The following is a 16,669-nucleotide window of genomic DNA, read 5'->3' as shown; positions in this document are numbered from 1 at the left end:
TTTCCAGGCAAAAATACTGGAGTGAGCTGCCATTTCCTTTTTCAGGGGATCTTCCCAACCCAGGGATCAAATCCATGTTGCTTGCATCTCTGCATTGACAGACAGAGTCTTTACCACTGCATCATCTGGGAAGCCCCTTGGGTATTATTTGTGGCAGTTATAACTTAAGATGAGAAGTGTGAAGTTCAACCTGTTGATTTTTAGATAACATATCCAGCTGATGGAAAAGGTAGGATTCCATCCCAGGGCTCTCCTCCAGTCCCAGGGCTCTCCTCCCCTGCACCATGACACCATTCAGTGGATCTAAGACCACCACACTCATACAGTGCAAAGAACAATGGATAAACTTCTTGTCCTAATTCTATCACTAACTTTATTTTATAAAAATAAAGTTCATATACATTATCTTATTTGATGAGGAAAAGAAACAATGTATTACTAATGTTTCAGAAAAGGAAACTGAAGTTCAGAAAGATTATATGATTTTCATAATGTCACCTGCTGGCACTGTCATAAGAAGGCAGGTGAAGAAGCACACATGGGAGATTGGTACTTTGAGATCTTAATTTTTTCTCTCTCTAAATGTTCCCATTTCCTTTCTTTTCCTTCAAGCTGGTAACTGATTTTGTATTGTATTGCCTCAGGAGAGGTATGTACTAGGACAGAAAATTGAGGGAATTTTAGTTATTCCAGTTTTGCTTTCCAAAAGCCTAAACCCTCTGAATAAAAGAGTTTGTTTCAAAGATCAAAGAGAGATTCTCAGGTACATGCAGAGAGAGAAACATCTTCCAGCCCCTCCCCAGTCTAGGAAAAGATTTTCTCAGCTGAAAACTAAGAGAAGTTTTTGGAACCCAAGGCCGCAGGTATCTAGGCTATTTCCTGGCAGCACTGCCTGAGAGGCAGAAAGACCCCAGAGAGGAAAAGCAACATTGTGCAGCTAGGCAAACAGAAACACAGAAATTCTGTGGGGGCCGGGGAGGGGTGGGGAATGTTAAATCCATGTCTTGGAAGTAGCAATTGTAGCTAGACAAGAAAGAACTATCTAGACAAAACAACTCATGACTCAGAGGTAAACTGTTACACTCAGATGATCAATGACCAGAGTAGATCCTGTGCCAGATGGAGCCCTACTATAACCCCAGGAAAGACAGAAAACCTCAAAATGGATTGGAGTGATTCTGCCCATAACTTAGGAATTACGAGTTAGAAACAAAGCTGAACTGTGGAAAATGAAGATATTTCTTACACACCTAAATCTACAGAATAAGAGTCCTGGTCAATGATTATCTAATCTTGTCCCTTCTTCTGGAAGCCAGGTCTTCTGAGCCAGGTCTAGGTTTCTCCCACATCACTGCAACTGATGATGATGGAGGACATGGTTCAAAGAAATGAACATGAAACACAACACTGAAATTGCCTCTTTCCCTATCTGTCCCCTAATAAATTTTAAGCATCATAAAGTCAGACTGAATACCGTTTGCCACTGCAAAACATACACCTAGCACAGTACCTGTGCCTATTAACAGGCACTCAATAAATCTCCGTTGAATAGATAAGTGATTGAATAATTAAATGGAAGGAAAGTTATTTCCTTAAATACGTACACAAATTTACCTTCTAGAATAATTTTTTAGTTTATTATCTATATGGTATTTTAAATAGAACACGACTTAACAGGCTTATTTCAGGTCTCACCACACATTCAATGATAAAGATGTCACAGCTCTCCAAAATGACAGATACTCTACAGACCCCTCAGAGCCTTGTGCTAACAGACCTAGGGCCTTAATGGCTGGTAAGATGTGCCATCAGGAGAAATAAGATACACAATCTTACCCATAATCTTTGGAAGTTTTAACTTAATAATTTATTTTCACAGGATTTTCTACTTTATAATACATCATTTCCACTTGAATCTTCAATCCTAAAACAAATGAGGTCAGGAGAAATGTTTCATAATGGAGGTGATTGGGCCATAATTCTTGAAATAGCTTTGAGAAACTAAAAACTAAACCTATGCAGAAAGCTTACTACCTGGAATTCAGAATGACTGAGGTAAAACTCATGATCCTTTGCTGACAAAGCAACCTACATTGAGGATACAGAGCCCTCGTGCCTTGACTGCTACAAATTCCTGAGTAGGAATTATAGCTGGGGGACACGTCCTCTTGCCCCAGTTTAAAAAAAAAAGATTTTATGCACCTCAGCATTATACTAAAAACATATGTTTTGTAGCCACTTGTGTGGCTACATGGTAAATATTAAGAAATAAGAGAATATAATGAGAGTATATAATTAAGAAAGAGGAAAGAACATTCTTACAGTTTACGGAATGTATTGTTATAGAAGAGTGAGGAATTAATTGTTTGGCAAAGGCATAAATGAGTGAAACATGTGAATTCAATGTTTTAAAAGTCCAATATTTTGTGTACATCTTCTCATTGACTAGACTTTTCTACCCAAAGATGTAACCAATCAAAGGCCTAAAAGAAAGATCAAATATTCTATCATGAATGGAGCACTTGGACAGTTTCCCAAAAACCTAACAGTTCAAATAGTGTATGGTATCAATTTATTAGCATATCATTTGCAACTTTCCCTATACATAAGAACTACAAAATAAATTCAATTAACAATAATTTTGGAACGATGCCTACTGTTTGCTTCATAACATACTCTCAATCAGTACTTTAATACAAAGAATATTCTTCTATTTTTCTCTCCAGAATGATCTCTTATCATTCCAAGATGCCTCCTGGATTGATAATTATTTTCCAACATCAAGAGTCTGTGGCTTCATGACTTTTAATAACTCTCTTAACCAAGGTCAAGATGACTCTTTTGAAGGATTTCAAATTTAAGAAAATCTTTAGGAAGTTATCTTATTTTAATTTACAGAAATTACAAAAGTCTGAAAACTGCCTTTTCCCATCCCTCTCTGGGAAGATTTGGGGCTTAACTCTTGAATTCTACTAGCTTGGAAAAAGAAAAAACAAGTTTTTCTGAAATGGAATAAAGCATCTGGATAATAACCCTGGTATGGCAAACACAAAAATTCAAACAAAAACTTGGTGAAGTATATACAAAAGGGATAAAATAGCTACTCACAGCCAATAAATTTAGTTACATATTTTCCCCTTTTTAGAGAATCAAATGAAATTATTTTAATAATTGAAGAAAAGCTAGAGATAGAAAAAGAGTATGCCCAGATTATTATTGTTGTTTAGTTGCTAAGTCATGTCCAGCTCTTTTGCAACCCCATGGACTGTAGCCCACCAGGCTCCTCTGTCCATGGGCTTTCCCAGGCAAGAATACTGGAGTGGGTTGCCATTTCCTTCTCCAAGGGATCTTCCTGATCCAGGGATCAAACCCCCGTTTCTGGCATTGGCAGGCAGATTCTTTACTACTGAACTACCAGGGAAGTCCATACCCAGATAATGAAAGGCAAATATAAAATAGTGAGATCCTACAAAAATGAAGTTAAGCCACAAAGTGCAGGAAACAAGTAAGAAAACTTTAACTAAGGAAACAATAAACTTAAGAGTTATAAGTTTCCTTCCCAGGAGGAGGGGAAAGAAGAAAAACAGAAATGACACTTTTATGAAGTATACAGTCAACCAATAGGAAAGAGTGTAAGCCCAGGAAACAACAATCTAAATTTCAAGAATGATACATGGCATGATACATGGCAATATCACCTCTTGGGATTCCAATTACACAACATTCTTCAACTTCCTTTAAAAAGAACAATGTCTAAACAATGAATTATGAAAATGATCATGTTTAAGTTTCACTAGATAGCATACACACTCCATTACATCACTAAGAACAGTTGCAAAAGAAGTCAAAGGAAATAAAATGTCATGTATATTAATAACATCAGATACACTTCTATACCAATTTAAAAGAAGCACAGAATAGCACAATATTTTAAAAACAGAGAAATGAAATAAGCATCGGTCTCAAAGTATTAAAAGCACTGATTTTTTCCCCCACATGTTTAGTGACAATAAACGGAACAAAAAAATTGCTCAAAAAATGTACTGCAATGTACTAAAAAATTCTGTTGAAACATATGTTATCATTAAAAAAGCAGCTTTCTGCAAAAAGCACAGGGGATAACACAGCTATCATTAACTTTTATTTCTTGCATCAATCTAACATGAAATCAGATCAATTCATAAGTCTTGCTGAAATAGCCCCTTACTATACATCATGATCTTGCATCATATCAGAGAATGCTGATACAACTTATCTTGGATCAGCCCTGAATTTTCAGAATTTAAAATAGGTCAAAGATATCAAAAAGGCTTAGCTGGGAGCAAATCAAATTACTACTATAGAAAAAAGAATTCTGAATGAAAAGCAACTGTTGGGAGAAAAATATCTCTGAAGAAGAAATGATATGTTCTGTTGATAAAACTGAAATCTATAAAAATGTGAAGCAAGTGAGTGTAAGATGTAGTTAAGTAATGTCATAAAACAAACTAGCAGTGAATATAGGGGTTTGAGATACAGTAGCTTTGGCTTATCTAAGAACAGTCAAGAATAGCAGCTAGAAATGTACTTAGGGGCTTCCCTGGTGGCCCAGGAGTTAAGAATGCTTCTACTGCAGGGGCATGGGTCCAATCCCTGGTGAGGGAACAGCAAAAAAAGAAAAGAAAAATGTACTTAGTGAGATGTAACACCCATTCCCACTTCCCACCATGGTTCACATTACCAATCAGAGAAACCACTCTCTACTTTCACAATAACATACAAAATGTTTCACAAGTGAGAAATCTGTCTTATGAAATTTTCTTACTGTAGTAAGAATATATTCAACAATGTATAAACATGGTTCTATGAGGATAGTTATTGCTTAAAATTACATGAAGCCAACTCTTCCATCCTAGCTACATGCAACAACAATGAAGAAAGAAAAAAAAGATTTAAGATGACAGAGGACTGTGCTCCCTGCAGAATAAATCTAGGTTATACTTTCAAGTATTTGTTTTACTATGTTATAGAACAGTACAGACAGTAAGCTTAGCTAATTAAAAATATAATGTACATGTCGTAACTTGTTTGGTTAGTGGTCTATAATATTTAAAATATATATCTTAGTACTAACAGTTTTAAGAGAAGAGAAAGGGAGGAAAGAAGAGAGAAGGAGGAAGGAAATAAATTATTTCTCCTAAAGTACAGTTTTCAATAATGTATCAGCAATTTTTATAACTTCTTTTAAAGGTAGGAACTTTTAACAACCTCAGTCTGCTGGGTTTAGAAACCTTAAGTTCACCCTGATTAGTTAAGTTTTACCTAGAACATCAGTGCCCTTCTTCATCTCTCTTCCCAGATACCTTTTCACCCCCTCATTCTCCATACACACACCACACACACACACAGTGTTTAATTCAATTACTAGTTTAAAACAAATCCAAAAGGAATACTAACTACAGCACAATAAATGGTAGAAAGAATAAAAATGCCCTGCATGCCAAATAAGTCAAAGAGACATACCATTTATTGGCTATATTTCCCAAACCATCCTTGTTCTAAATAAACCAATGATGTCAGGTCTGGGCAAAAGTAGCTCCAAAACTTCATGGAGAGTTTACTTCTCTCAGTAATTATGGAGGAGAGCAGGAGGAGGAAACAAGCCCGGTCTTAAAATCCCAGTGTACTAGATGTCTAGGTGTTTCACAGGTATTATATATCATTGCCCATCTCCAGAGACACCAGTTGGATAAAGAATCTGATTTTAAGTTTCCTCAGTACACCTTCCAAATCCCAGGTATGATTAAACATCATAAAGTTGTACCTTAACCTTCATCCTAAGCTTTAGTTTTAGACTGCAGGAACTCCCATAACTGGTCAACATTTGGATCTACACTAGTCTACCACAGTGGAGTTCAAAGTGTTGATACAAATTTTAGTTTAAAACTATTAAAAAAAAAACTATTTTATAGTCAATTTGGTCTTCTATACCACGTCAAAAAAAAAAAAAACAAACCTAGGTTCACAAGGATCCTTAGAAATAAGGTTCACCTGGGGTAGATCTAGGCTAAAGAGAATCCCAAGGTGTATATACGATACTTCAGCAACTCACCAGATCTTGATCAACTGGTAGGGGAGGAGTCCAGTGTTTACCTCATTTGGGAAATTTGCCAGTAATGTTATTGGATAATGTATACACAACAGTTACCAAAGTTGTGATTTACCACAAAAGGGAAGACTTACACCAGAGTAAATCCAAACATAAAATCTATTCTTAATCAAAAGATAATCTACAATTGTGTACACTGCAAGCAACTTTGTTACCTTTTACAACTATGTAATTCACTTGATAAATATTTAAGCCATAAAGAAGAGCTGCACTGTGCATGTTTCTTTTTTAAAGACCATGTAAAAGTCATCTTTAACAAGCTAAGAAAACAAGGGAAAGAAAGTCCCAAACCTGTGATATCAAATTTTCGCTGATTACAAAATGGTGATTTAGACCACCTGATTTGGAAACCACAAATGTCTATAATTAAATAGGACAGCCCTACTTCACTTTCTTTTAGCAAAACAGTATTAACTGAATGATGCACCATAGAAAAGACATTGTAAGAACTACACCCCAAGCAAAACTTTACTCTCAAATGGAATACAATTTAAACTGCAAATACCAGAACCAAGAAAAAGGACAAACATATACAGGAAACCTCATAGCCCACCTTTCTTCTTGACTGGCATTCTTGGGTCTTTCCAATGCCACAGGATTCAAGAGCTCTTTTCAGGTCTCAACTTGATCCAGCTGGATGGAGGCCAAGGGCCAGGTAACTGTTGCAAACCTCTTGGTTGTTTGAAATCCAGGCAGTCTTCTCTTCCAAATAAAGAAAAAATGATGTATTTTTTCCCACAAACTTTGACAGTGCCCAAGGAGTTTAAAGAAAAACAGCTTTTGAGTTTTTCAAGTTTTTCAATGCTTCTAAAATAGTTATTCTGCTTAAAAAGAAAATTATTGTAAGCATAGAAAACATTATTAAAACTCCTCTTTAGGCAGCAATATCTCTGGAGTTCAATGACTAACTCAATTAAGGCACAAAACAAATTTACACAGCTGGCTCATTACTCAACACATGATCAAAGATGAACTGGTTGATGATAAAGACCCTCAAATTCTTTAGAGAAAAATTTTAAACCCTCACCTCTCCAAAATACTTTTTAAAACCTCTTTAATGGTCTCTAAAATAGATGGGGTGAGTTTGGACAGTTTTCTGGGGGCAGAACCCAGACTGAAAGGCCCTTTTCTATTTACTGGACCCTAAGTTCCGGATCTCACCCCCTCAGTGAGACAGGATCCAGCTTGCTGTCACTTTCTTTTTTTTTTTTCTTCTGTGCTCTCCAAGCCCCTCAGGCTTGATCCTTAATGCCCCTCTGATTCTGATCCTCCCATGTATTAACCGAGAGGATTGGAAAGAAGGAAAGCAATCCCTTGGCATGGAGACATTAAAGTGACAGTGCTACTCAATGGGCACTTGATGCAGGATGAGTTGGCGAAGATTTCTTCACACTGGAGTCAGTCAAATCATGCCATCTCTTCGCATCCAGGCAGCTCCCTATCCGGCGAGGAAAAAACACTGAGACTGCTCGAGACAAGTCAGACCTTCCCCCAAAGGTGTTTTCTGAGACGCTGTAGTATTAGGCATGTGAGCATAAGCTGGGCAAACGGTTCGCGGTTTCCTAAATGGGAGAGAGTTCGGCTGCGTGGCTTCCACATCCACCGTTTTTCTCTCAGTCTCTCTCTCCAAACTACCCACCTTCCTTTCGCAGAAAAGACCAGAAATCCCTCTGCTACCGCCGGCCACCCCTCTGCCCACACCCCGTTCTTAGAGATGAGCACAGAAACGTCCCGCACCCCTCCACGCGATGAAGTGTTTCCTCAGGCAGGAGAAACAGCAACACTAGAAATTATATAACTCGCGATTCTGGCTTCTCTAAGACGCGGAGACAGGAGGGTCGGGGGTTGCTGGTCTGGGAGACACTGCCGGGCACTGAACGTGCACAAAAGGGGCCAGGCCTTGGCGCAGCGCCCCCTTCACCCCCACCTCGAAACATCGGCTGGCAAGGGGGGTCTTCTAGGGGAGTGGAGGGGCAAATTTCTCTCCGGCCCCTTCCCAAGCGGGGTAAACGGATGGCATGTGAGGGGACTAGAGACTGAAGAGGAGACGCTGACGGCTGTAAGGGGAGGAGGCTACTCGGGGCTGCTCCGGCGGCCGGTTGGGGGCTCTAGGGAGGAGGTGCCCGAGAAGCTGGAGCCTTAACACACGGGCTGGGCCAGAGGGGCGAGCACCCTGAAGAAGTGAAAGGGGGCGGGCAGCTCGGCCACAGCTAACGGAGGTGTCCTGAGCAGAGGAACACGCGCAGCCACATTCGTGTGCGAGGACCGGCCCACGTTTCCCTCAGAATGCGAAAACGAGGGAGCCAGGCTCACAAATAGCAGAAGCCGGGGAAGAGGGCCTGGCGGGGGGCGGGCCCACGGGCGTCCGGCTCTCCTTGAAGCCAATGAGCGCCTCCAGACACCGCGCCCAATCACAACCAGGACGGAGGGCGCGGCTTTTGACTGGGCCGGGGCTGCGGGCGCTAGGCGTGAGCCCGCGACCCTTCCGGACCCGAGAGCCCTGCGTCCCCGCCCACCGCCAGTCACGTGAGTCGCCAAGATGGCGGCGCTCGGGCGTGAGGCTGGAGACGACGTGCGGGTTGCCGGTGTGGTGCCGGTGGGAGCTGCGGAAGTGCCTAAGGTAGGCGGAAACCCAGGGTGCTGAGGCCCCTGATTTCTGCGACCTCAAGTGCTGGCGCACTCTTCTGAAATGATGCGCATAAAAGGGACCTGAAAGTCTAAACAGGACAGTTCCCAACTCCATGCAAGGCACGTTTAAATCCCCAGTTGCTGTGAAAAGAGGTGCGGAGAAAGAAGGAGACCTCAACTTTAGTCCTGAACGGTAGAGCCTGTTTGCTCTTGCCTGGGGCCTTTGTACTTTAAACCCCCTGCCATTCTATCCTGATTTCTGCCGTGGTAGTGGGTTCTGAGGACAAGACTACATCTTGCTTAACTGGGGGACTTTCAAATACCAGGTGAATGTTTGAGCAAAAGATGAATGATTGATGAATAAAATTATCAAAGTCAAGTGAATTGATACACATAAAAGCACTACAAAACCATAAGATACCTTGAAAGTTATAAACTTGCACGATGCAGTATTACTGGTGTAATTGAATCGTGGTGACCAGTTGAGTGGCCTTGAACTCGTTACTTTTTAGATGAAATGTGCGTTATAGCAAAATCTGTACATTTCAGTACTTATAAAACTTCTGTCAGGAAGTTATCAGTATATTTCTCTGCTTTAATAACAGTGCCTTAGGAAAACTAGGTATCCAGTAAACATTTGCTGTCCTGTTTCAGTATTTTAGGATCATAATTCTGGATGTTTGTGTTTACTATATACTGAGGTAGACGAGATAGGAAGTTGGTACACGGCATTGCCTGAAAGTTTTGTGAGTAATAAGGGACTTCAGTGAATTGGATGACAGGGAAACAAAAAGTTTTCCCAAGTTTCTGGTTAATTATCATGCTACTGACATCTGCCTTCATGTACATTAGATGGATTCGATATAGAATCTTTCTGTATTGCTATCTTGTTTCTTCCATTTGCCATTTAGATGTCAGAGAGGCAAAAGATTAAATCTAGTTTGTGAGAAATTGGAATTTATAAAATATTTTACTTTTTTTTTTTTTTCCTGTCTTCCCAGATAATTTAAAGAAAAAGAACTGGCTCGATTATAGTTCTTCACTGATAGGGAAATAAACTGGTCCATTATTACTCTTTGTTTAATACCATACAAATATTCAAGAGAGCCCATACCTTCACGACGTTGATTGTTGTCGTTCAGTGGTCAAGTCGTATCGGACTCTTTGCGACTCCATGGACTGCAGCACACCAGGCCTCCCTGTCCCTCACCATCTCCCACTTTGCCCAAGTTCATGTCCATTGAATCGGTGATGCCATCCAACCATCTCATCCAGTCGCCCTCAGGATGTTGATATGTTTGAATCGACCTTTCATTAGTTCAGTTCAGTTCAGTCTCTCAGTCATGTCTGACTCTTTGCGACCCCATGAATTGCAGCATGCCAGGCCTCCCTGTCCATCACCAACTCCTGGAGTTCACTCAAACTCACGTCCATCGAGTCAGTGATGCCATCCAGCCATCTATCTCATACTCTGTCGTCCCCTTCTCCTCCTGCCCCAGCATCAGAGTCTTTTCCAATGAGTCAACTCTTCGCATGAGGTGGCCAAAGTACTGGAGTTTCAGCGTTAGCATCATTCCTTCCAAAGAACACCCAGGACCGATCTCCTTTAGAATGGACTGGTTGGATCTCCTTGCAGTCCAAGGGACTCTCAAGAGTCTTCTCTTAACACCACAGTTCAAAAGCAACAATTCTTCGGCGCTCAGCTTTTTTCACAGTCCAACTCTCACATCCATATCACTATTCAGGAAATGAATATTACAGTGATGTTCAACATGTATCCATTTGACTACCAGCATCAGAATCACTGGTGCAGATTTCTGGACTTTACTCCTGCTGAGCCCAGATATTTCAATAGGGAGCTCAAGAGACAGCACGTCAAGTACACTGCTCATGTGATTCTTGTGCACACGAAAGGTTTAAAATCTTACTAAGTCTCTTCTATGTCCTTTATGTTTAATCCACTCTGATTCTCTTGCCCAGGACTCCTGAAATTTGAGACTTATGAGTCTGCCCTTGACCACAAATGTTGTTAACATAGGGATTCATATAAATTGTGAAGGACATAGATTTTTTTAATCTATTCACTAGCTAATCTGGAATCCCATAATGCCAGTGTGCCAAATGATGTAACAAATACTATTAAGACTTTTCACAAAAATCTGAGAGTCTTACCCAGAGCAAAATATTTAAAAAGGGTCCTTTCTGAAAGCCTAGTTTTTTTTTTTTTTTTTAACCACTGGTTTCTGTTAACATGGCTTCCCTGATAGCTCAGTTGGTAAAGAATCTGCCTGCAATGCAGAGGACCTCAGTTTGATTTGTGGGTTGGGAATGTCTGCTGGAGAAGGGATAGGCTACTCACTCCAGTATTCTTGGGCTTCCCTGGTGGCTCAGACAGTAAAGAATCTCTGCAATGCAAGAGATCTGGGTTTGATCCCTGGGTTGGAAGATTCCCCTGGAAGAGGACATGGCAACCCACTCCAGTATTCTTGCCTGGAGAATTCCATGGACTGTATAGTTCATGGGGTTGCAGAGAGACATGACTGAGCCACACGACTGAGCAACTTTCACCTTATGTTAAGATGCTACTGGCCAAACCTCATGGTCCCTCAATATTAGCAACTGTCTATGCATCACACTTGGGAGACAGGAACTTTCCAACCTTGGAGTCCAGTGCCTTAGGACCAGGCCCCCTGATATTACCATGTAACAGTTTCCAGCAAAGGCCCTACTTCCACCCCAGGTGCTCCTCAGGAGCTAGATATGTAACTTACATAATCCAAGGTAGCCATCCACTGACTCTTCCTAGTCTGGAAGGTGTCCCTCCTTCTGATGTTCTCTCTCACTGGTTTCCAAAGAAACTCCTGCTTCTACCTCTCCAACAAACCCAGCATAATCCCCAAAACTTGGGCTTTCATGAGACAGAGAATAAAAATGGTTGTCAACAGGTAGCTACTGTTTACTTTCAGCTCTGAAAAAGCTACAGTGTGGAGAACTACAACAGGCCTGGCTACCTTCAGAGAAAACTGTAAGGAAAACAAAAATACCTGAGTAACTTAATCCTTCTACATCAAGTCCTAAGGCAAGTCAACCTCTCTGAACCTTGTTTGTCTCATCCATAAAAGTAGAGATGACCATTTTCCTACCAATTTCTCAAAGTTATTACATGAATCAAAAAACCATTGTCTAAAAGGTAAGAGCCCACTAAACAATGAATGAATTAACAAAGGATGTGAAAGCAGATGACAGTACTTGATACTTTACTAGGGTCTAAATGTTTTTTAATCTGAATCTGTAGAATTTATAAGATTTACTGTTAACATCATTAGCTATTATGGTTCTGAATTTTGTGTTTTCCAGGACATCAAGATACCAACATACACACATGGTCAGTCCAGGCCTTCTCTAGGAGATGCAAAACTCAGCAAACCAGTAGTCATCGAAATCATAGAAAAAAAAATTGAATGCCTTAGAAAAGAAAAGTAAGAGACACACCCAGACTGAAAGTCAATAACTTTATTTGTAGATCTTCTGTATTGCCATGGTTTCTAGGTATCTAAGATCCTATTAACTGTACTGAGTTGGTTATGAAGAAAGCTTTTTTTAAAAAAAGAACTGGAGGGAAACATGAGCAGATGAAAATAGCCGTTTGTTACAATACTGAGACTGGATAATTTATTTTGTCTCTTGAAATTCCTTTGTTTCTCAAATTGTTGAAATGTTATCTGTGCAATAAGCATATTTTAATTAAAGGTAATCAAGAGAACACTATTTGAGGATTACTTACATTAATTATCGATTATAATTAAATTCAGTTTAGAATTTCTTACTTCAGCCACACTGCTGAGCTCAGCAAAAAGGAATACAGGATTCCATGATGTACATATAGTCTCACATTACCATTCTGACTTTTAGATTTTAATAGAGCTCAAGAATAAAATCAATGGACGTTAATCTGAATTGTTCAACATTTCTGGATTTAGGTATGAATCAGAATAAGCAAAACTAGATCTTTCAAATTTCTTTGAAGTTTTGGAAATACTTTAAATGTATCTGGACTACTTAAATAGTTATTTTCTAGAAGACCTAACCAAATGTCAACAACTTTTTTCAGATGACCTTAAGCAAATTAATTCTTACAGTAGAAAGAACAGTATTCTTAGATTTAGCTAGCTCATAAAATTTGGCTACATTGGAAGTACTGATCCTTATTTTTGGCCAAAATTTATTTCTCTTTAAAAGAGCTCCATCTTAGAACCACACTGTTCTCAGAAAGAGAATTATATTATCCTCTCATTAGAACGCAATTTCCATGAGGGGTGGGTTTTTTTTGTTTTTTTCCCCGCTTTATTCACTGCTCCAGCCTTAGCACAAAGAAAATACCTTTCACAGAGTAAATGCTTAAGAAAAATGTGATGTTGCATAAATATATAATAACGAATGACTACACAGGAAAGGATATATCTGTTAGAAGAGTATTATGTTGAACTTAACTTTCACTCTGTTTTTCCAATTAGGACTTTAAATATATATGGAACACTGACCTTTGGAACAACAGCTGCTTTCTCTGGAATGTTGACAAACTTCATTTTCAGACATCGCTTCAAGGTCACGCATGATGTTTTGAAGACATATGCATCATTGACTGCACTTCCATTTTTGTCTACCATAGTTTCTTATAAGCTTCTTGTAACAGATGCTTTGTGTTCAGGTAATTTTAAATTCATTAGCATATCCTGTGTTTATATCTAAGTAAAATTACTCATTAACATATACTGTTGCTACTGCTGATAATAATCCCTTACATGTGTATATTTCTTTACCACTAACAAAAGTACTTTCACATATATTGTCCTGTTTAAATGCCACAATAGTCTTCCTAATCAGACAGGAAAAATAGTATTGTGGCTTTTTTTTTTTTAACAGGTAAGATACTAAGCTGAGACAGGTTCAGGTACACTAAGAAGCAACATAATGTACTAGAAAAAAAGCAGGCTTTGGTATACTACATATTTCACTTAAGTTTTGTGACACTGGGCAAGTCATTTAAGAGACATGCTTGTTTTAAGAGACTCAGTTGTTTTGTATCTATGAATTAGGACTAATAGTATTTACCTCAGGATTGTTTTAAAAATTAAGATAATGTATGCTGAATGCCTGGCATAGTATCTGGTATATTATGGGCGTCTGATGTTACTTCCTGAGGAACTTCAGGAACTTCCTAAGTTACTTCCCGTACTTTAAGTTTCACAGCTAGTAATTGATGGAACCCATGATCCCTGTTCATCAGGTACCTGCTTAAATACCTCATCTCCAGGGAAATCTCTGATTCCCTCAGGTTAAGTTTCTCCGTACATTCTCTATTCATTTTACCTTCAAAGCATGTGCACGTTTAAGTATTTGTCTAATGCATTTCTTTCTTAGTAGACTTGACCTGAAGATCAGTGGTTGGGTCTCTTGTGTTACACTGTATCCCTAGCACATGACTGATACACAGACAATACAAATGTACTAATCTGGAATCCAGATACCTGGTCTGCTAGTTTAATAGTCTTCATTGTGAAATTGCTTTTGCACCAGCTGTATAAGTAAGAAGTGAACTTATCCTTATATAAAGTGTAATAAAAACATTTAAAATTTTTGATGCATTCAGTATATTGTACCATACACTGAATTTCTAGCATTCTTTCAACTATTTTGCTGTGGTTGAGGACAATGCAAATAAGTACAGTATAAGAACCCAAGACTCTTAATAGCCAAATTTACTTTTGTTTTCCAGGTAACATAAGCCAGGAAAATTGTGTTCTTAGAAGCTCACTGATTGGCATAGCATGTGGTGTTTTATATCCCACTGCTTTGGCTTTTTCTAAAAATGGACGTCTGGCATTCAAGTAAGTCCATCTTCTTGTTCCTTCTCTTCCTTCTCCTCGTCCCTTCCCTACCTCCATACTTCCAAATTTTTTTTTTTAATGTTAATAAATTCTCCTTATTCTTTAGCTGCCAATGACACATTTTAATTAAGATATCATGGTTTCATATTTCAAATAGCTAATTTTAACCCTTTTTGCTTTCTACATGAAAGATCTAGAACAGAAATGATCGGTTTAGGAGAAATCAACAAATGTTCCATAGAATTTACATCCAGACGAAGTCCTTAACTCTTTTTCCTTTTTAGGTATCATACTGTTCCCATGCCACCAAAAGGAAGGGTTTTACTTTATTGGCTGCTGCTTTGTCATACAGAGATAAAAGCAATGGTGATCCCTCTCATCCTTCAGACAACCTTTGGAATATGTCATGGTCTGCAGCACTATGCAATATTTGAAAGTACACTTGAGAAAACTGTTCATGAAGATTAACTGAAGAATGAATGGACACTAAATCAGCTGAATGAACTTTTTTATAAGGACTCAGGCATTGCTGAAAGAGTTAAAAAAATAGTTCTGGATAGACAGTTTGTCTCTTTTCCTTTTGCCCAGTATACAGCATGTGCTCAATAAATAGTAAATAAATGTATATTTTGTCTCTGTTTTGTTATTATATATGGAAATGGGCTTGAGGCCCCAGGGTCTAATCTATACATATATATTTTTTCATTCATAAACATTATGGAGCACCTGCTAGGTCTCAGGCATTGTGTTACTTTTAATAAGAAATGGCCCTTACCCAGAAGAAACTCAAAATTAGAAATGTGAACACACAGCATGAGAGGGTTTGAGAGGTACACCTGTAATTGTGTGAACATACTGAGGATGTAGCTGTTAAATACTTGTGCAGAAGGGAAAGCTATGGGGAAAAGTGACATTGTCCTAAATTTTGAAGGGAAAGTTGAAAGTTCACAAGAAATCAGTATAGAAATAACGTAACAGCCCATTCCTCTGAACTCTCATTCAGTATACTTAGTAGCTCTTAATCATTAACAAATTCACTATGCTATTTAAAGAACATTTATTGGGACTTTCCTGGTGGTCTAGAGACTTTTAAGACTCCATGCTCCCAGGGCAGACAACCGTTGGAATATTTCATGGTCTGGGTTTGATCCCCTGGTCAGGGAACTAGATCCCACATGCTGGAACTTAAAGAGTTCACATGCCATAACTAAAGGTCCTGCTTGCCCCAGTGAAGATTAAAGATCCTATGTGCTGCAACTAAGCCCCAGCATAGCCAAATAAATATTTTTGAAAGAAAGAATATTTATTGAGTATCCATTTGCTATTAATACTGGTACCAGGGGTACAAAGATTCAGTCCTTGCCCTCAAGAAGGTTAATCTAAAGGAGGTCACAGCATGCTGCTTAAGTCTGCTACAGCACTCCTCAGCTACACATTTAATTAAGGAAACTTAGTACCAGAAATGAACACTGATGAACAAGACACGCAATGGAATCTCATAGCTTATTCTCTGTCTTAATCATGTTCATCTTGAGATTTAAGGATTTGGTCATCTGAGGCCCCAAGCAAACTAGAGCAGAAATGGAAATCTTAACAAGGTGCTTTACAGCATCAAATATAACAATCTGAAACACATACACTCCTACTAATTTAAAAAAAATGGCCAGTAAGCCATTCAGCTTCTATTCTCAGAATAATTCATGATACTTGAAACTGAGGAAAAGGCAGGTGAAGGGAGGGAGAGAGGGAGCCAAGTCAAGTAGATAACTACATCAATGGTATTAATATTAACTCTTAAAAATTATTAAGCAACAAGTACATGAAAACCTCATTGTGAGATATTCAAATGATCCAGAAGAATAAAAAGTGAGACATGAAAGTCCCCCTTCACACCCACTCCATCCTATTTCTACTCCATTCTCCAGGGGTAACTACTAAGTTAGCACGACTCTTTCCTTATAGTCTTCCTTTGTAATTTACATATTTTTAAATAAATGGTATTATC

General features: G+C 38.9%; 2 protein-coding genes across 7 annotated transcripts in view; one reads left to right on the top strand and one right to left on the bottom strand.

Moving 5' to 3' along the window:
- The window catches only part of DLG2 (discs large MAGUK scaffold protein 2), a 2,323,126-nt gene extending 2,314,617 nt beyond the window's left edge, over positions 1-8,509 (bottom strand). For 3 of the 6 annotated variants that reach the window (XM_059883216.1, XM_059883213.1, XM_059883215.1), the window contains exon 1: positions 6,702-8,509. In XM_059883216.1, the coding sequence (XP_059739199.1) occupies positions 6,702-6,720 (19 nt within the window). In that variant the 5' untranslated portion in view covers positions 6,721-8,509. The remainder of the gene's footprint in view (positions 1-6,701) is intronic. The other 3 variants (XM_059883211.1, XM_059883212.1, XM_059883214.1) reach the window with 3 other exon arrangements.
- A 159-nt stretch (positions 8,510-8,668) lies between these two features.
- TMEM126B (transmembrane protein 126B) lies at positions 8,669-15,289 on the top strand. The gene is made up of 5 exons (XM_002699039.6): positions 8,669-8,768; positions 12,134-12,255; positions 13,291-13,484; positions 14,553-14,664; positions 14,949-15,289. The coding sequence occupies exons 1-5, from the start codon at positions 8,688-8,690 to the stop codon at positions 15,130-15,132; spliced, it is 693 nt and encodes a 230-aa protein (XP_002699085.1). The 5' UTR covers positions 8,669-8,687; the 3' UTR covers positions 15,133-15,289.
- Positions 15,290-16,669: the final 1,380 nt, after the last annotated feature.

This window comes from Bos taurus, chromosome 29 (assembly GCF_002263795.3).
Source record: "Bos taurus isolate L1 Dominette 01449 registration number 42190680 breed Hereford chromosome 29, ARS-UCD2.0, whole genome shotgun sequence".
Lineage (NCBI taxonomy): Eukaryota > Metazoa > Chordata > Mammalia > Artiodactyla > Bovidae > Bos > Bos taurus.
The sequence above is the reverse complement of the archived record's forward strand: the minus strand, read 5'-3'. Positions and strand labels throughout refer to the sequence as shown.

What these genes read in the sequence shown, in the direction of transcription:
- TMEM126B (XM_002699039.6), top strand. Translation starts at nt 8,688, where the DNA reads ATGGCGGCGCTCGGGCGTGAGGCTGGAGACGACGTGCGGGTTGCCGGT. An exon ending in AACAGATGCTTTGTGTTCAG is followed by an intron (nt 13,485 to 14,552) that starts GTAATTTTAAAT and finishes TTTGTTTTCCAG; the next exon opens with GTAACATAAGCCAGGAAAAT. An exon ending in AATGGACGTCTGGCATTCAA is followed by an intron (nt 14,665 to 14,948) that starts GTAAGTCCATCT and finishes TTTCCTTTTTAG; the next exon opens with GTATCATACTGTTCCCATGC.